The 19579-nt window shown below is 42.0% G+C and overlaps 1 protein-coding gene across 4 annotated transcripts; it reads right to left on the reverse strand.

The window, feature by feature from the left end:
- Nucleotides 1-288: 288 nt before the first annotated feature.
- MYL1 (myosin light chain 1) lies at nt 289-19353 on the reverse strand. 4 transcript variants are annotated; one of them, XM_009919393.2, is made up of 7 exons: nt 19094-19352; nt 7954-7981; nt 4498-4641; nt 2664-2837; nt 2060-2137; nt 1489-1541; nt 289-610 (listed from the first exon to the last, which is right to left on the reverse strand). In XM_009919393.2, the coding sequence occupies exons 1-6, from the start codon at nt 19217-19219 to the stop codon at nt 1513-1515; spliced, it is 579 nt and encodes a 192-aa protein (XP_009917695.2). In that variant the 5' UTR covers nt 19220-19352; the 3' UTR covers nt 289-610; nt 1489-1512. The 4 variants fall into 4 exon arrangements, with proteins under 4 accessions (XP_009917695.2, XP_009917698.1, XP_069638130.1 ...); XM_009919396.2 differs by lacking the exons at nt 7954-7981; nt 19094-19352 and adding exons at nt 8241-8265; nt 9061-9285; XM_069782029.1 differs by lacking the exon at nt 1489-1541 and having other exon boundaries at nt 19094-19353.
- Between the last annotated feature and the right edge of the window lie 226 nt (nt 19354-19579).

Genomic DNA, 19579 nt, shown 5'->3' on the forward strand with positions numbered 1-19579 from the left:
CTTGGCTGGTTTTGTGTCTTGCCTGGTGCGCCAGGGCAGGTGCCACATTGGGAGCTACTCTTGACACCAGCTACCAGATCTCCTTCTCCCCCAAATGTTTAAGTGCTGATGTAGGTGGTAGTTCCCTAATTACTCCTTTCCCCCAGTCCCAAAGAAAACACTTTTAATTTAGATTAAGTAGGGACCTCCTAGAGATGTCTTTTTTTTCATAAAACTTTATTTTGTGAAATACAATATACAGTGGGTTTGAACAGCTTTAGAGGAAAAAAAGACTTTATCGCCACAAAGTGACCACAGGGATTTATTGATGCTTTATTTTTCCAAGAGATTACATTGTTTCAATGCAAACAACATGAAGAGAGATGCTTGGGATGCATGGATCCTGGATGGTAGCAGTTTATTCCATCTAGCTTGCCTTGGTGAGAGTTCAGGTTTTTTAAGTGAAAGTATAGTGACCCAGAAGTGTTACCTATGGAAGCACTGATAAAAATTGGTGGGGTTGGAGGCACATCATCCAGTTCCAAACAGTTTCCATGTTGATGGTGGCAGACTGAGCAAGAATTTCAGGCAAATCTGAAGTGCCATCTGGTCTTTCTGAATTTGACTTGTTCTGGGAAGGAATGGGAGAGTCGGACTTGAAGTCAATGTTGGCTGAAGAAACACTTGCAAAATTATGAACTGAGCCCTTTATTTCTATTTTGAAGTGTGTTTTTCATACAGGAGTTGGGAAATGTCTTACCTGGGATAGAATAACTAACGGCTCAAATAAGCCCACAAACCCATGATATTTTATGTTTGCATTTTAAAGACAGCTGCTGGGTTTTTCTTTGGACAAATAGCAGCATATCAAGGTTGCGGGGTTTTTTGCTGTTTTTTTACCTACTTGTAGGGGAATTGCTAAATGATTGGGTACTGTTGAAGCTCTCTTTTGACTATTGATCATGACTGTTAGAATACTCTTTTTCAGATGGTTATTTTGTTTGAAGAGCTGTTCCCAGTAGTTCACACAAGTATTCAGGCTACTCTGTCTTTACGGAAATCTACAATTACCAGAAGGTGTTGCTTTGATTTCCTTTTTAAAAAAAAACCAACACAAAATCTTAACATGCTTATAGGATAAATGTCTCAGGCTGTCACTTGTCATACAAAATTAGAGCTTAAGCTATGCAAACAGAGATCTAGGGTGGTATTTAAGCCTGACCATTTCCATGCTTGTGAATAAACTGGGCATTTCTTTTCACAGTTTGGGTATGTTTGAAAAATTCACTAAACATGGTTTCCAACCAGTTATAGAGCTGTGAATACGACCCAGGAATCTGCACTCCTGTTTTCTTTGCTCTTGGACAACAGTCTCATTTTGTTCTATTTGTATCATCAGGGAGATGTGGTGTCACATTGGTTTCGTAACCTGTATCTGGTCATGGGCATGTAGAAGCCTTTAAGAACAGCAAACAGACAAGGTTAAGTGTGCAAATGAGAAGAACGTACTGTTTGGTATCTGGGGAAGTCCACTTAGACAGACAAGATGTGCTTTACAAATGCTGTGGAAAAATACAGATACACTAGTTAGAAGGAGCAACAAATGTTACTTTGGGAAATACCTTTTAAAAATAACAGCTATTCATTTGCTGATGGCATTAAAAACATATGTTCCTGATCAGATTTGACCCAACAGTGTGATAGAAAATTCTAAATGTTTAATGAACAAATAAATTCTCTTTCTGCTTAAGTGTGATAAGACTAAATATATGATGAACAGAGCACTTTGTCTAAGCACTAGCTATAGGATTGGTTCCAATCACTGCAACTGCTCTACAGAAAGTCAGAGAGTCTAGAGATCTGGTAGCCTTCTCTGGTGTGGCTGAATCTAGTATTTTGAGTGGTGTGACTGCAAGCTAAGCATATTGCAACAGCCGTTTTCATGCATAAGCCTTTCAACCTAACTCATCTGTAGCTTTGTCTAACTGATTTGCCTGAGAAGCTAAAAGCCAACTGCAGTGAAACTCTGCAAGAGAGAGAAGAAATGTAGGATGAGAGGGTGTTGAACTCTTGCACCTACCCTCGTAGTTGATGCATCCGTTGGAGTCTTCCTGACCTTTCATGAGTTCCTCTACTTCCTCTTCTGTCATCTTCTCACCTGGAGAGTGGAGAGAGCTTGGTTGATTCTTCCACAGACACACAACTGAGGCTGAACCCTACAGCTTTTCCAAAGGCTTTCCTTATTTTCTGAGTTAGTAACAAAAAGACCTATATATGAACTGAGCTTTATTAATTTTAACTTTCTTTAGAAGTTCTGCATGTGCATATATACACAGGGATTCTAGTATTCCTACAGAGTAAAGAAACTATGCAGCAAATCCTCTACCTTTGTCCATGTGCATTATGTCACTGAGGTGTACAGCCTCTTCTCTCTGTTACTCAAATAATAGGCACTCTTAATACCTAGTCTGAATTTAGAAGTAATAAACCAAAGCTTTTCCTTTGGGCTTTCTACTGAGTTTTGTGTTTGCTTTCCTTATGGATTCCCAGTTAGGAAACTCAGAGTCTTGTCTGGCTTTGTAGCCTTCTACCTCTCCAAACTGGTTAGAATCTCTTTCCTCCCTCTCGCATGCCTTCAAACAGCAGCATTTTTTAAAGTGCTTGCAGAGATTATAATCACTTACCCAGAGTGGCCAGTACATGACGGAGTTCAGCCCCCATGACTGTGCCATTGCCTTCCTTGTCAAAGACACGCAGACCTTCAACAAAGTCTTCATAAGTACCCTGTTCCTTGTTGTTAGCCGCTGCTTGCAACATGGGCAGGAACTCTTCAAAAGTAATTTTCTTGGCATTCATCTCTGGAAAGAAAGCACCAGTTGCTACATCCTAGACACTTCTATGTGTTTTGGGGGATATTTGCACTGAAATGTGGGAGAGCCTCCCACCTCATTTGCACACCTCTTTCTATCCTTTACTCTCGTCTTTGCCTTGGGATTTGGCAGTTCCTTTGCAGAATCTGGATTCTCTCTTATTGTGGGAGTTAGTTTTCACATCCATCTGATTTTTCACATCCTTGCTCCAGCCCTCTTTTCACATAATTTTATATGCTTATGTGCATGTTTTATTTTTCTTTCAGAAATAAAACTTGCTGTATGAGTTGATTTTTGAAAAGATTTTGGGAGTGGGGGAACTACAGAATACAGTAAAACAGAAATCTTGAGCCCCAACAGTGGGAAAAGGTAACCAGCGTGGGATATTGTGACTTAAACAAGCCCCTGAGGTTGCTGACAGGTTGCTGACAGGTTACTGACCTCTTCAGGGTCTCTTGGATGTGGTAGTAGAGACTATTAGCAAAAGAATAAACTAATTCAAAAGAGGAATGTCCAGTGGGGGTGGAGTCCAAATTTATTATTGACATGTTCAGTGTGGAGGTTTAAGGACTCACAAGCTTAGTACATCTAGTCCCTTTGTTCTCATGAGCCAGAAGTTGTAGTCCTCAGTGAGGCCTTCCCCAAATGTTTTTTGTTGGAGCAAAGCTGCCAAAAAAAAAGATGTTTTTTCTTCTTTTTTTAATATTTTTTTTTTTCCCTCCTGGATCTTTGCAAAGAGCAGCCTTCATCTGGGCAGTGATGAAATATAATAGATGGAAACATGCGAGAGATTTTTGAATATACAGTTGTTACAGAAACTATTTTACTACCCAGCTATATCAAAATCACTGTCAGTTACTGCTGTAGTCACTTGAAGTACTCTCGTGGTCTCACCTCTGTGTTAATAATCTGCTCAGTGCTTCCTGCTGATGCTAATGCTTAACTCAGGTCTTCTGATTTGTTCCTCAGAGCTGCCTTTACCAGGCCTGAGGGTTTGGATATAATTTAGCCCATCTTAATATGGTTCTGTATGACTGAAATCAGGGATCACCTGCAGCTAGGTCCTTGTTAGAAGGAGATGGCTACAGTATTTACCATTTCTTTTATCTCTAAGAGGGGAGAAAAGGAAATAGAAACTGTTCGCTATAATAAATGGCTATCATATGCCTCAGCAAGCCCAGGTTTGTAGGAGCTTTGAGCATACCACCCCAGTCAGCAGAAGTATACAGGTGGGTTTCCAGTCCCCCAGCATGTCTTGGCTTATGTAGAAGATCCTACACTGGAAGGACCTGAAGAGCTGAGTATCAGCTGTTAGAAATGGACTTGCAGCTCCTCAGCAAGGGCACAAATGGACTGTGAGCAGCAACAAGTGTGTGTTACACCTACACCAAGTTGACACCAAAATGGTCCCTACAGAGACTTCCCCATATCCTGAGGAGAAGGTTTTCCTCTTTCTGAGCACTGTATTCTCCATCACTGTCATCCTCTTCAAAAGGAACTGGAGAAATTCTCTGTATTGTTGCTGCAGAGTCCCCCTTGCTCTCCATCAGAGCAAGAGCTCCTCTCCCTCCTGCTGTGAATATTGATGTTGCCTAATTACAGTTCCCCAGCCTCAAGAAGGGTCCATGAGAGACTGTGGGGTACTTACCCTCTTTGCTGGGGTTGCCCAGGATCTTGCTGATCTCGGCATTTGTAGGGTTCTGCCCCAGTGCCCGGATGATATCGCCAACCTGGCTCAGGGTGATCTTGGCATCACCAGTCCTGTCAAAGAGGAGGAAGGCCTCCTTGAAGTCTGCAAGGGAAGAGCAACAATTAAATTGAGCCAGGCAGCTCCCTATTGACAAGTTGTATTGACAAAGATGTGAGCCTCTTGTCTTCTGGCACTGTTCCACCAACTCTGGGGGGGTTAGCCAGGGGAATCTTTGGCCCACAATCGCAAGAAAAACTTTTCCCCTCTGACATTTTGGTTTCACTATTTTTAAACTTTTACATTTACCTTTCATTGCTTTCCTGGCTCTAATAGCCTCCAATAGCTTTGTGATTGACCCCATAGCTATTTCAAGCATGGAGAAAGGTAAGCTTTCTACAAACACTGCCATTCAATAACAGTTTTCTTTACATGACATAGCAGCAGAAGGTAAAAATATTGTTATCCACTCCACCTTATCTCACCAGAGGTCTGGGAGTCTTCTGTCAAAGTACCTAGGTGCAAAACATCTGCCTGCTTCGATGAGTCCTGCCTGCAATCCCAGCATCTCAACTACACAGTGTTAATGGGAAACTTGAAGGTGGATTTCAAATACTTCTACTTTTGTTTTCCCTTAAAGTTGCCTTACAATGGCATTTTTACCAATGTTTGTTCCCTCTCTTCTCTGCGCTTTGTGGTCTGTCCCTGCTTCTTACAGATGCATGAATATCCGGCTTTTCCAGTGGTAGTACTTGTGTACTACCTTACTCCAGTGCCTTACTCCAGTGCATTTCCAGTGTGTACACTTTGAGACTGCTTCTTTCAGTGCTGCCAAGTGATGAACGTTCACTTATTTCCCCCTTGCTGCTGACCAAGGACTTCGGGTACAGAGATTTCTCCTACAAAAATCAGCACAGATGGATGCCTTCATTCCACTGCCAGTCTTCATCTTCTGTTGCAAAGTTCCATGTTAATCATCTTGCTATATTTTTAAGGGTTTTTAGAGTATTTGTTGCAATGAATAAAGAAATGTGTTCTTAAAAAGGGGAGGAAGGGGCAAAAGTCAAGGGTCTAACTAAAAAGCCATCTTCAAACCTCACGTGTCAGGAGCATCTCGGACTGTGCTGTTGATCTTTTCTGCACTGCGGTGTCTGACAATGCTGTGTTTTAGCTCCAAGTAAACCAAGTGAAATGTCTTTCCCTTGGCCGTGATGCACTTCCAGCAGCTAGATAGGCTTTGTGTTTCACAGCTTGTATAGGTGGAATGTTCTTTGTGCCTTGGGGCAGATTTAGGAGTAACAAACTATATTTCAAATGATGTCTTCATTCATCTTGTGCTGGGGATGTGTGACACCGAGGTATTTAGGTTCTTGGTTTAGTCATCCATATACCACCTTAGTGGAGTTGCTGGCAGCCAGTAAAACTGCTGATGCAAGATGTCAGCCTGCTAGGCTGTAATCTAATACATCTGAAACTAATCCTCTTACTGTCTGATGTGAGACACCTATAACCCTTTACTGCTAACCCTCTCTCCTTACAGCTTTTATTGCAGGGTATGAAATAAAGGCCTTCTGGACCTGTGTAGAGCTTCCCCTTACAATATATACCACCTTGATATCAGCTGCTGCTCTAGCAGCTGAGGTCGATAGAGCTGTAGTGATTTATACCATATGATCTGATCCCTGATCTGGTGCATTAAGGACATTTAGCCAGAGTGAGGTATAAAACTATGCCAGTTTGCTGTTAGCAGAGCCATCAGGAGGGTTTCTCTGTTTTGTAAATCCTATGAAGTTTTATGTTCACTGGGTTCTGAACACTGCTCCCCAGCTCAGACAAAAGGCCTGATTTTATTTTTTGTCTCTCAGGCATGCATTTCATTGCAATATATCTTTGCTGTGGGGATTTTCTTTTTGTTTTGTTGTTTGTTTTGGGGGTTTTTTTTGTTTGTTTGGTTTGGTTTTTTGTGGGGTGTTGTTTTTTTTTTTTTTTTTTTTAATATAGCTGGTCCCAGTTTATACCTCTGCTGGAATAAGCACATCTAAAATCCCTCTCTGAGGAGGGTACTGCCCCCAGGTGCATCAGCCTGGGTGGATGGAAATGGAAATAGTTACTGAGGGTGGGACATCTCTGTTCCTGGGAAATTCTCCCTCTCTCAAGTAGCTTTTAATTGCTCTGCTGCTTGGTTCAGTCATCACAGCATTATAGCAGCTGGATGATCTGGAATATGGAGGGAAGCTGAAAGAAATACTTTGCTTTGTTATACATGTCAGCACCTTTGAATTGATGGCATTTTTCCATAAACTCTCCCAACCCTTTTGTAAAAGTTTTAGAATTAAAAAGTGAGGAAGAGTCCAAATTATTTTCTTTGTTACCAGGAGTGTTTGGATTGCAAGGAATGTTTCCAGTCTCACTTACTGCACTATACCTCTCCTTATTGCTTTGGTGGTGTAACCCAGAGCAGGCTGGTGTTCAGGAAGTTTAGGGCTCGCTCTCAAAACCTCCTTCTAGCTATTCCTTTCCCTCTGGATTTCTAGTAAATCCTTGTATCTTCCATTCTAAGTACTTTGTTCACAGTGAGAAGTCAACTATATTTGCTACTGAATTTTTGACATTTTTTTAAGCCTACGTTATTTAATATAGCCCAAATGCATCTCTTAGGATATTTAAAACACTCCAACTTAGACTTCCAGTGCTTCAATGGGGATTTTGTTCATGTCAGAATTTTTAATCTCATCTTTCTAGCAGATTGAAAAAAAAATGTAGAACTTGCTGGTGGCTTGTGAAGCAGAGAATACAGCAAGATGCTCAAGAATTGCAACATATCCAGACTATTGTGTTTATAAGCAATAGTTTATACAAGTCACTTATTTGCTATTTCCATGCTTCATGAATGTATTTACAATAAAACAGCCTTTGTTCCTCCCCTTCCACAACACCTCCTGGCAAAAGTGACGTGTCTGCCTCTTGCATTTTCTGTTCATGTAAAATTGCAACATCACTGCAGCTAGGTTAAATTTTCAGCCCACTCCCTCCTTGTGTTGTCTTTCATCTGCCTATTTCCTCTATGACTTTCAAATGCAAGACCTGTTTTCAGCATCCTTGTGAATAGCCAGTGCAGGAGCACAACTGAAAAATGTTCAGTAGGTAGAGCTGGTAACACCAGAGTATTTCCTCTTCATACCATGGCATAAACATTTTAGCTTGGGCAGCACATAAGCACCCAGATAAATTACATGTAAATCTATGGCTAGATTCTTGTCCAGCATAAGTCAGCGCTGCTCCTCTGAAGTCAAGAGTGTGGTGGTTTATACCACCTGAAGTCCTAGCTCATCTTTTCGTAAAGATTAAAGTTCTGAGCCTGTAGCTCCTCTGTGAACCCATGTACATGTAAAATACATTGGCTCTCTTGTAACTTACCATCCTGTTGCTCCTTGGAGAACTCGATCTGTTGGAACGAAATCAATCACAAAAAATAGCTTAGGAAGGGGGGGGGGGGGGGGGCTGGGGGAGAACCTCTTTGTTTTCTAAAGCATCCAGCTCAATCCATGAGTCATTTTCCAAAACAGCAAAAATGTGGCCTGTCAGATGTGCAGAAGTAATGCAGATAGCAAAAGAGCTGTTAAGACTAGTGAATATTTAGCATTTGGTAGCCATTATGTTGCCCCTCCTGTCCCCTGTTAAAGTTTAACTTTTATTTAACTTACCATTGATTTGGTCAGGAGTGAAGGACTGCAGTTGGGAAGAAAAAGAGAGAGAAAAGAGAACTAGTACTGCTGAAAATGCACTGAGAGAAAGCAAATAGCACAAAGTAGCTGAGTGCTCTCACATCTGTCATGCCTAATGTAATTAGGCTATAGCAACCTAAACTAGCAACTTCCCTTGTAAAAATCCATCACCAGGTCTATTCTTAAAGATTCCGTTAAAATCTGCATCCCAGGGAAAGCCAGGGTTGTGGCTAGAAGCAATAAAAATCTAAAGTCTCTTAACTAACAAAGAAGTCGTCAATGTACCATCAGGTCATTTATTGTTTTAGTATAGACCCGTTTTATTAAGACCATTTGAAGTAATATTCCTTAACAAGCCGCTTTTTTTACATTAACATAGAAATTAAACCAATCCCTTAAAGTTTGTATTTCAAATTAGTTTTCAACAGTACATTGTTTCATAAAGTAATAAACTATGATCTTCTCTTACGTGAAAGTATTACTATTTTCCTTTGCCGCTTTTGCAGGTTGCATCCGATTTAAAAAAAAAAATGCTTAGCAGACAGCACTAGTGAATTGTAACCCTTCTGTCTGAAACTACAGGAGCTGCATGTCTGCCTGGTGCAGAACTTGAGGCTGACTGGAGAAACTCACATAGTCCTTTAGGTTTAAGGAGGAAAGCCAAGCAAACATAAACTGTCTTCTGGACTGTCCTTCCCGCCCCCTTCCCCCCCCACCCCCACCAGAACTAACTTGAGCGAGAAGCCTTATGTAAAATACACTGGCTGGCTGCTAACCACTAGCTTTCCAGTGGACCCACCATGATTGAGAGTTGGAAAAGCAGAGCAGCAGACGGGCAGGAGGGATTAGCTGAGAGGTCTCAAGAGTGGTCCTGCTTTCCTGGCCTTTCTTCCCCTTATTTATCCAGTGGTGCTGACGGCATTGCCTGGATTAGGTGTCAGAAGGAAGTGGTCCCTCCCCTTGATGAGTTCTTTAGCTTTCTTAGGGCAAAGTGACAGGAGGCTCCATGTCTTGATTGACATCTTATGATGGCTATTTTTAGGAGGCTGGAGAGGGGCAGGGAGTGGCAAGCAGTAAGTTTGATTCATGTCAGCACTTTCTGGGTCTGTACCATCAAGAGGAGATATTCCTTGTCCAGACCTACCAAGACTTCCTTATAGGGCAGGACTCTATTTCTCCAATAAGCTATAAAGTCAAAGAGCAAGGAACGTTGAGGGTGAGAGGTGCCACATGTTTGCCCAGCTGGCTGCTTTTACAGGTGGCTTGCAAGGTCTGTTAGATGCAGCTGGATGGTCTTTGTACCTTCGCTGAGCTTTGCTCAACCCCTTATAAGGATAATATAGTGCTCAATGTTAGATGAGTGGTGCTGCTGCTTGTCTGCTCAGGGCACTGGCATGCCAGCTTCAGAACTCACTGGTGTGGTGAGAGGGGATGCTGCTGAGGTTTTTGTGATGTGGAGGCAAGGGAGAAGCCATGATAGAAGCTAAGACCTCCCAAAGGGTTTTGTGAACCGGAAGGATGGCTGTTCATGGTGGGGGAGAGGGGTACTTGCTTTTTGGGTTGCAGGGCAGAGGGGTCATGGTGGGACTACAAGTGGGGAATGTCTAGGTAGGTTGCAGGAGGTAGAGGCTGCCGCTTCTTCAGTAGCAAAGATCTAGTCCCACCATGTAGCATCCTCTGAGCCCAGGTCAAATCTCCAAATCGATGCTGTGAGACATTGTTAAAGGATTAGAAAACTTTGCTCCAAACTTCTTGGTTTCCCTATCACCTCAACTGGGTCAAGAGTGTCATGGAGCCAGGGTGGGAACGGTTGTGTGGCAACAACGGACTTCCTGTTGCAAACTCAAATCCCCTCTCTAATTTCTGTTGATTTCCTTTGCTGAGCGTTCACTGCTCCTGGTTTTCTAATGACAAAATGTGATTAGTGAGGGAAATTTTCTCCTGTAGCTCGCTTAGCTACCCTGAAGATAAGTATAACCTTTGTGAATCTCTTTTTGGTATATTCAGGGCTCTGAAAGAAAGAATCAAATCCAAGCAGACTTAACGTTACCTTTTTTTCCTAAACCAAACAATCAAAATAGATCAAAATATTTGGTTGGATTTGAGACATTAACCTCCTGCCTCCTATTTTAAAAACTAAAGATACAACTGCAAAGAATTTTCTAAGCTTTTTTTCAATTTTAGCTGGAAGACATTATCTCCAAACAGATTATTTGCATTTTTGGAGAAATACCTGGAAAATATACTAAATATGAAAAATGCTCCACTGCCAATCCTTCACTTTTTTTTTTTCTGCTATTTGTAATCTATTAGCCTGTGGGAACATAGATGTATTGAAGACAAAGTGTAGCCATGATCAAATGTGGTTGCATAGAAAAGGGGGTTGATGTTTTTGTCTGAATTAGCTAACATAGGTTTAGCACAGCGCAGACCCCCTGATTAATACTGTCTGGGGCTGGAACTCAGGCAGTGAGAAAGCTAATATAGATCTTGGCCATCAGTCCCAATGCATTAATAGCTGAGCTTTCTAAAGACTTTGGCAGAGCTGAAATGTTGCCTGGGTCAATGCAGTGTTGCCTTTTGTGGAATTTTCCTTCTGCCCTTAGCCTCTTGCTCTCCAGTGCTGGCAACTGGGAAATGTTCCCCTGAAAACAGGATTTAAAAAAAAATAAAAAATTTAAATGAAAACTTAGATTAATTTTCTTGAACATTTTTTCTTACTTCCAGGTAAGCTTTATGGTTGGCTACAATAAAACTCATCCCCAAAGACTTTAGATGCCAAGCAGAAAATATTTGGGGTGCATTTTTCTTAGGCATAGAAAACTGATACCTGATATCTGGCTTGAATGGGCTATCAAATATGTATAAATTGAGAGTGGTCTACATATAAACTGATTGATCTTTTGACCATGTGAGACTTTGGCTCAGAATTTAGATGACAAAATACTAGCGCACCACATCAGCCCTTCATTTTATTACTGATTCTTGAATGAAAGCTCACTGGACAGAGTTTTGCTGGGGAGAAATATTCTAGCATGGGCATGTTGCATTCACTTGAATTAAGAATCCCCCTGCTTTAAGCCAATAGGGTCTGCTGGGGGCTTAAAATGCTACTTGCTTTGAGTAAGGGCCCCTACAAATGGCCTTGGTATAGAAAATATTTTAAACACTCCTTAAAGGAAATTAAAGGTAAGATTTCTGATTCTGTAAGGAGCTTTCATAAAGTTCAGAAGGTAGAAAGAAGTATTTTGCAGTGTTCTGAGCTTTGTTCTGATCCTGGCAGCGTTCTCTGCATTATCAGAGGACATGATGAGTCTCAGGGCTTTAGGGAAGATGTTGACATTTCAGGGAGTTTGGTTTTAAAAAAAATGAACGTCCCCCCTACCCTCATCCCCCGCCAGCAGAAGTAATGAAAGGTTGAAGGAATTCCAACACATGGAAGCACCAGAAGGACCTGGATTTCTCTAACTTGGGTTAGCCCTTATTCATGGACAAAGTTATTATCCAGAAGGTTATCTGTGCCAAAGAAGAAGGTGGTGTGTTTGGGGTTTTTTTGTTTGTTTGTTTGTTTTGTTTTTAAGATTAAGGCTTTTCCCTGTATAGTTTGTGACCACCTGCTAGTTATCTTGTTGCTAGATACAGCCATTTTGGCCACATCCCAGTTATGTAGGGTGGGGTGGATAGATTTGTATGTAACCCTTTATGACCAGCTAAACAGAAGACCTAATCCACACGAATCTTTATTTCCAAATTATTACCAAAGTTCCTAATTACCCAACATATCACTGGTTCGTGGGCGTTAGTGCCCCAACCTTTGCAACATGGTGCTGTGCTCACCTATTTAGGCTGGTGGGCACTGGAGCTGAGTATAGCTGTGCTGAGTGACAGTCTCTTTGTGCTCACTGTAAATGTTTAAATTTACCCTGGACAGGGTGAAAAGCCCTGGGAAAAGATGCTGCTGGGAGTTAAAGCATTCAGCTGCTCCATCTGCTTGTTACCCTTTGGGTGAATTACAGAGAAGGGAATCATCTTAGGATTTTATTAGAGTCACCAGATATTTCAAGGTACTGTCCCTGTAGAAGACTGAGAACATATCACATGTCTTGGAAAATCAGAGGGCAGAAAATTGGAGAGTCTCCCTAGGATACTCATTGTATATTTAGCCTTCTATTCAGGACTAGAGGGATTTTTTTAATTTTATTTTTGGGCGGAGATAAGCTAGGATTGAGCCTATAGCAGTTCATATGATATCTGCTCACCATTAATGCCTGCTCCTTGATTAATACAGCTGGACATATTTTCTAGTAGACATCACAGAGTGCGGGATTACACAGCTCTCAAACCCCTCTGAAAAGAAGGCTGTCATTCTCCCATCCCTCACCCCGGTTTGATAGCTTATGCGATCGATGCCACAGATTTTAGAGAGGCTACTTCTCAAGTAAGAATCAACAGCCTGATAGATTTAGCCTCATGTCTTTTATGAGGCAGAGAAACATTAGAGGCAGATGAGCTCTTGAGAAAAAGAGCTCTGTTCTGAGAACAGAGCTGCCTGGAAATACAGTTGAAGAAGGAATAAAAACAACCACTATTGATATAGCAGAGAAAATTGTATGTGTGAGATACCATGAGGTTTGGAAGAACAGTTCAAAATCTCTTTGAGTTTAATGGACTGAACTGCAGATTAATTTGATATTTTTTTCCTGTGTAACTTTACAGTGTGTTTACTTTTAAAGCTTTAAACTTCACAGTTGCTTTGCAGTTGTGCAAAAACTCTTGGATGAACCTTGCCCATTAATTAATGTGCCCTTCTGAAATGTCTGGGAGTGAAATGTGCTCTAGCTGCACTGTTGATTGTACCATTTTGAACAGATTTCATTAGCTTCATGGGGAGAAGTGTGTTCAGTTTTGCTCATTTGTAAAAGTGTCCCTTTTCTAACTGCATTTAGTTTTCTGTGAATGTGTATAATCGAGAGGATGTGTGAGGAAATGTGAGGCTCTGGAGCCCTGCTCTCGGAGGGATTTGTTGTTTTAACGTGCCTCCCAGCGGCAGTGTTAGAGTATTAACATTATTTAAACTATTGCTACTTGACATTTAAGTGCTGTGCAGTAAACCAGCCAGTTGAAAGTGCTTTTTGGCAATGGGTTTAAGATGTAATAAAGCCTCAGTGAAGTGGGGGCAAATTTCCAGCTTGGTTGTTTCATATCTCCTTACAGACAACTTCTTTCTTTACTTGTCATTGGCTAAATTAGTCACCTTCTTCTTGCCTTATGCAAGATAAACTCAAATATCTTATTACTATTTGTTACAATCTCTCTGTGCCACACAACCACTGCTAACACTTGAAATTAATCTGTGAGCTCTTTCCACTGTTTCTACCGAAGTTTGTCACTCCCCAGAACCTCCAAAGGCTATAGGTATATTTTTAAATGCTGCCAAAGCTGTGAGTTACTAAGAATGGATGTTGTAAAAATAACCAACATCATTGTTTTCCAAATAATTTTTCAGGTTAGCAGACATAAGAAAAAATGTCTACTAATATATGGACAGTCCCTGCTTTTGAGTGACTCCTTGCTTAGCAGCACTTTAGGAAGAAAAAGAGGCAAAGTTCTTCTGAAAACTGTGTAAAGAAAACTAAGTGGTGGCTTTTCTGTATGCTTTTCCTTCTGGTTTTCAGCAGCATCCTGAAGGGATGTCTTGGTATGTAGCTGAGTCTGATGTCCAAGTTACCTGTCCTGGGACACCTTTATTCCATGCCTTGCCCATGCAGTAATTTAGCAACTGCTACCAATGTGGGTCTGGTATCAGTGGTGGGGTTGACAGGGGCGAGGGATTTGTCTGGGGCTGCTTTGCTTTGGGGCGGATCCCAAAGGTTGCCGTATCTCAGTGGTCAAAGCGGTAGCAGGAAGCTGGTCTGGATGGCATCAGATAGGCACCTTTACATCTCTTAAGGCTAAGACATATTTGCGCTTGTCCACTTCCTACCTGAAAAGGCACTTGGGACTGGTGACCTTGTCCAACAGGCATATGAGTCCTAGGGAATGTTTCTGGAGTCGTTGCTGGAGCTGGATCAGGCATAATCTGAAGACCTGTGCCAAAAATTTCAGGCAAAAACCTGCCAGTTCCTAAGAAAGCCCTTAGCACTATGAGCAAAGTTACTGTTAACATTCCTGTTCTCACTCCATAGCTTCACATGGAGTTTGTCTGCAGCATAATAGCTCTCTGAGCGCTTCAGCTGACATTTGCAGTCCTGCTTGCCCTCCAGCCCAGAATCTTTCTGTCAGTGCATTTTAGCAAGTCTTTCTCTCTCTGGTTATATCCAATGCAATGTCTGTTCAGAAATGACCTATTTGAGTAGTGAATGCAGTAAGAATTAAGGACACTTGAAGAAACATTTTTTACTGCCTTAAGAGCTCTGTATTTAAAAACAAATGATCACACAGGTTTGCTTCCATGCAGCAAGCTTTGTCATGCATCACACAGTTACATAAGGCCTTAGCAAGTCTACTAGTTGATAGCTTTTAATTGTTTTTCCCCTGAAGATGTAGGTAGCTTATCTACAGCTGGGCATGGCATAACTGATGTCCTGAGATTTCAGTCTTGAAAACACCAGCGTGGGAAGCCTTGTGTACCAAATGAACTTACGCCATGGATGCTTGCAAGAACCCAACCTCTGTCTCTGCTCAAGAGAGGATACTCAGGTGTATCCTCAAAGTAAAGGGCCTGGTGTGACACCAGATCAGGGTGCAACATGCTCACTTTGCCATCAGCAGAGCAAAAGCTTATGAAGCACTGCACTCAGCATCTTCAGCACCCAGACCCCAAAATATTGCAGTCAATGCTATGAGCCTGGGCTCAGTCCAAGGACTGGTGGTGTGTACTAGGAAGGCCCCTAAGATTTCCAGTAAAAACCCAACACGCTTTTCCTGTCGGTGATAGGGTCTGACTTAAACCTTTTTGGGCAATATGAAGTTTATCCTTTTGCCACTGCCTCAGTTGCAAAACCAAGTGTGAGACATCTTCATCATTGTCTCATCCCAGTTGTTGCAGACATAGACCCATAGTAGTGCTGTTTGTCAACTCAATGTTTCTTCTCACTCAGGCTTGTGTGGGAGAAGGAAGTTGACAAAACAGATAAGCTATCTTTTGGGGATTGACCTTGGCCACAGTTTTAACTACAGAATTCTTGGGGGTCTCTTAAGAAAATGACTCATGTGGTCATTTTGCTCTTAATCATGGTTGATTCCTGGTATTAACTCTCAGATGCATCCCTCACCCTGTTCTTCTCAGTTATGATTCAATCTTTAACCTTTGTACCTATTGTTCAAATCCAGGCCATGCTAGTAATAAGGAAAACTGGAAATATAAATTTGGTCTGGAAAGGATGGTACAAAGCAGATTGAGTTTTATGCTGCTTCCTGAGTAGGGGGAAAAGGGTCTTTACATTTCCATTTAAAAACAAATTCTTCCTCTCTGCCTAGACTCTCTTACTGTGGTGATTGTACTGTAACCTAAGGTGAGCGGAGAAAGGCCTGAGTTCAGCCATTTGTGTCTTTAGCAGCTAGGTATTCCTGTTACTCACTTTTATAGTAAAAAATAGAAAATCCCATACCAGCTGCTATTAGTACTAGCAAATCACCAAATATTTGCTTTGATTGGGTTAAAGTGGGGAAAAAAAGAACAAAAGAGGGTGAAAGGCCTGTCACAACTTCTAATGGTGACAGGCAATTTTGAGGTGCCTGCATTTGCAAGAACCCAGCTTGAGACCTCTTGGAGGGGGGGCACCTAACTTTCAAAGTGTGTACCCCAAAAGGCTCAGAAAACCTGGTTCTCTGAAGATGGGCCAAGCAGGGCATCTGAGGGGAGGGGTACCACCAAAAGAATCACTACCCATGTTTGTAAACCACCTTCTTGTTTGTTTTGGAGAATATTATGATCTCTGATGCCAATTTAAAATGAAGTGCACTGCCAAATGTGGCTTATTTGGCTGCTGTAAACCCTTATTAGGCATCTCTACCCTTACCCACTCCAGCTGTAACAGTTAGAAGGGGCTTGGATGTCTCTTTATAAAAGCTAACAAAGCCTTTCTGTGTGTTTGTCTGCTGTGTGGCTCCCTAAATCATCATGGTGCTGCAGCCTGGCATTCCAGTCGCCTCTCATTAGTAGCAAGCTCTGGCATAGCTGCTAATTCCCCTGAGGAGTGGAGGGGAGCCCACTTGATGCCATTGTTCAAAGTGCTGGAGGCTTTGACTCCATGCCTGGTAAATCAGTGCAAAGAGACCCAGGATAGGATCATTCCCTGAGTCCTGGTCAAAAGCTTAGTTCTAAGTACTCCCTGGCTCCAAAGTTTTGCTGGAAATGGTGCTGTGCCTTTTCCTATGCTGAGACTTTGGTGGCTGAATGGAAGGATTCAGGATCAATGCTGATTAAGGGACTGGGCTAAGACTCAGAAAAGTTTGATTCCTGACTCTACCACATCTCCCAGGCAAATCACTTAGAAGAAGATGTTGTTTCCCTTCACTGCCTGAGCTCTGAGAGGGTGAAAAAGGATAGCCCAGCATGGCTGGTTGGGACCTTGGGAGCTTGTCCAGTCCCTGCCCCAGCTCCAAGGCAGGGTGAAAGGCACCACGGTTGTTCCTGGTGCCTTCTCGAAGAGCCCAGCGCTGGAGGTCCACAGTCTGCCTGGACAACCCTTGACTGATGTGGGCTCTCAGGTGAGAGGGGAAGATCAGGGATAGAGGGGATGTGTCACCCTCACAGGCAGTGTGGGTTTCTGCATCACATTGCAGCCATGGCTGTGTGGTTGGGTAGACTCCCCTGCTGGGGGTGGGGAGTGGCTCTGTTCACCCTTGCAGTACCTCTGAGGCACCCTGTTCCTTGCCTGGTAAGGGCATGATGAAGAGCAGAGGAGATGCTTGTAGGAAGATAAATGTTAGTGGTAAGCATGCAGGGCAGGTGGCTGCGCCACCCATTGCATTGCAGGGTAGTCCTGTAACCTCCATCACACTGCTCATATCTTCACTTACTTGCAAATAGGAATAGTAATGCTTATGTGCTGCTGTTAGTGTTAAAAGAATAGTTTTGTCTTACTAGCCCATTCCCCCCCCCCTTCAAAGAGGAAAATATTTTGTCTGATATTATCTTTCAAAAGAAAGAGAATTAGGGAGACGATCTTCTTTTATCAGTCTTGAATATGACAAAACCTGGAGCATCCTCTCTGTGCTACCAGTATGTATTTCCTGCCATGCAGAGATGCCTCAGACTGCAGCCTGCCATTTTTTATCTGATAATATACTATTAAGTCTATTTATGTAAAGATAGATTAGCTAGGATCACTGGACTTTAAAATTCTATTTTCTGCTAATGAGCTGGATATAGAAAGCTATCAAATCATATTAAATTATTTAGTAGGAAATCTAGCTTGTGTTCCCCTTCATCTCTGGAGATGAGTGAAATATGAGGTCTAATCTAATTTTCAGACAGTATTCTCAAAAACAGTGGGCTTTTAATGTAGCCTTTACTATGATCACTCAAAGAATTTCAAAATACCTTCTTCTCTTGTTCTTTTGCTTTGCCAGTGGGTTCAGCTTCAGTCTTATGAGAAGCTGCATACTGTTTCAGAAAAATACTGATTACTGATTGTGAAAATTAAAGTAAATGTCAAGAAATTTCACTAAATGGGTTATGATCTTGGGACTATATGTATTAAGATACCTGAAACAGAATTCATCATGAGATGAAAATGAGTAGGTCCTATTAGGAGTCTTTGTACTCCTTTTCTCCATAATAGGCACAATTTCTTATGTAGAATTTAGCAAATTGGTCCTGGGACCAATCAGCTTGTCAGGTAGGTGGAGAATAAGTATTTATAGTCCTACCCAGAGAAATCGGTCTGTCTTGTCATCTCTTTAACCGCTTAACCTCCCTCTCCTTTTTCCTAAGTAAAGAATTTCCCAACATGGAGGAGTTTTCTTCAAAGGGTCAAGGCAACGATCAGTGATGTTGGTTGGCATGCAAAGTCTAAAGACAGTAGGAGATCGAATAGAAGTGCAGTCAGAGGGAAACGTCCGAAAGACCCTTCCCCTTTGTTGCTTTCAATTTGCAGCAAATTTCAAATTCTGAGCAAATATGTTAAGGTGAGAGGAAGTAACTTGAAATGCTTCCCTCCATGACTTTCCAGCTCATGGTCTCTATCAATGTTTTTTCTACAATGCAAATGAAAATAAAATAGATGAAACTGCCAAGTCATTCTTTTCTTTTTTTTTTAATTTAAGCTGTTTTGTTTTGTTTCTGCTTTTAAAGATAAGCAGTGCTGATCTCAAAACACATGACCAAAGGCTCATCAGGTGGTTGCAAAAATTTAGAAAGGAATTTGAGGGAAAACTGCAAAATAAGGTTTGGTTTTAGTACAGCACTATGGGAAAACATTGCATTTCAAGTTTCAGTAACCCTTTCCTGTCCTCATGCACCTACTTTAGGGATTTGGGGGGGTGTGTTTTTTTCTTTTAAATCTAGCTTTACCAAACAGGTCAGACTGATACTGATTTGGTAAAAAGTTCTGAGGGGCACACTCCAAAATACTTTTGAAATCACCAGGCTTCAGTCTTTTGTTAAATCATGCACCATGCCTTACACCCCTCCAGCTATTAAAACAATCAAAAGCTCAGGCAGGTCAACAAATCCATCAACTGAAGTTACTCGTTCATTTCACTGCAGTCCCCAAACTGGAACCAAACACACACAACGTTTCACTGCAGGTCTCAGCCGGGACTCTGCTAACTTTCCCCTTTGGGAGTGCTTTGCGTCTGCAATCAGCACACGTTCATCCATTTACCTTGATGCTCTTGAGATCAATTGCAGGTTCTTTGGGTTTAGCTGGTGCTGGTGCTGGTGCTGGTGCTGGTGCAGGTGCTGGTGCTGCGGCTGCCGCTGGCTTCTTTACATCCTTCTTTGGTGCCATTTTGTGTTGCTTAAACTTGAAAGTAAAGGTGCTCCCCTAAAAAACCTCAAACCCGCCCCCCGCAAACCCTTAAAAGTGATTCCCAGGAGAGGAGCAGTTGTCAGAATGAGCTACAGCCTATGCCCTGGAGGTGGACCCAATGTGCTAAACTCTATAAGGGCATATATATATTTCACTTAGTGCCTCGTACAGTCCTGATACATGCAGCTGGATTGGACAGCTTGCTAATCAAGGGGGATGTCATTCCAGCTCGAGCTATAAATGGAATATAAGAGTTCAGGGCTTCATAAGATCAAGGGACTTCAGTGGCTTTTTCCCCCCTCTTTAAAAACCCCAGCCATCTCCCCTGTCTTTTTTTTT

The sequence above is a fragment of the Haliaeetus albicilla genome, chromosome 4 (genome assembly GCF_947461875.1).
Source record: "Haliaeetus albicilla chromosome 4, bHalAlb1.1, whole genome shotgun sequence".
In the NCBI taxonomy this organism is placed as follows: Eukaryota; Metazoa; Chordata; class Aves; order Accipitriformes; family Accipitridae; genus Haliaeetus; species Haliaeetus albicilla.

What these genes read in the sequence shown, in the direction of transcription:
- MYL1 (XM_069782029.1), bottom strand. Translation starts at nt 19,219, where the DNA reads ATGGCACCAAAGAAGGATGTAAAGAAGCCAGCGGCAGCCGCAGCACCA. An exon ending in CTCCAAGGAGCAACAGGATG is followed by an intron (nt 4,642 to 7,953) that starts GTAAGTTACAAG and finishes CTTCCCTTGCAG; the next exon opens with ACTTCAAGGAGGCCTTCCTC. An exon ending in CGGATGCATCAACTACGAGG is followed by an intron (nt 611 to 2,059) that starts GTAGGTGCAAGA and finishes ATTCCTTCCCAG; the next exon opens with AACAAGTCAAATTCAGAAAG.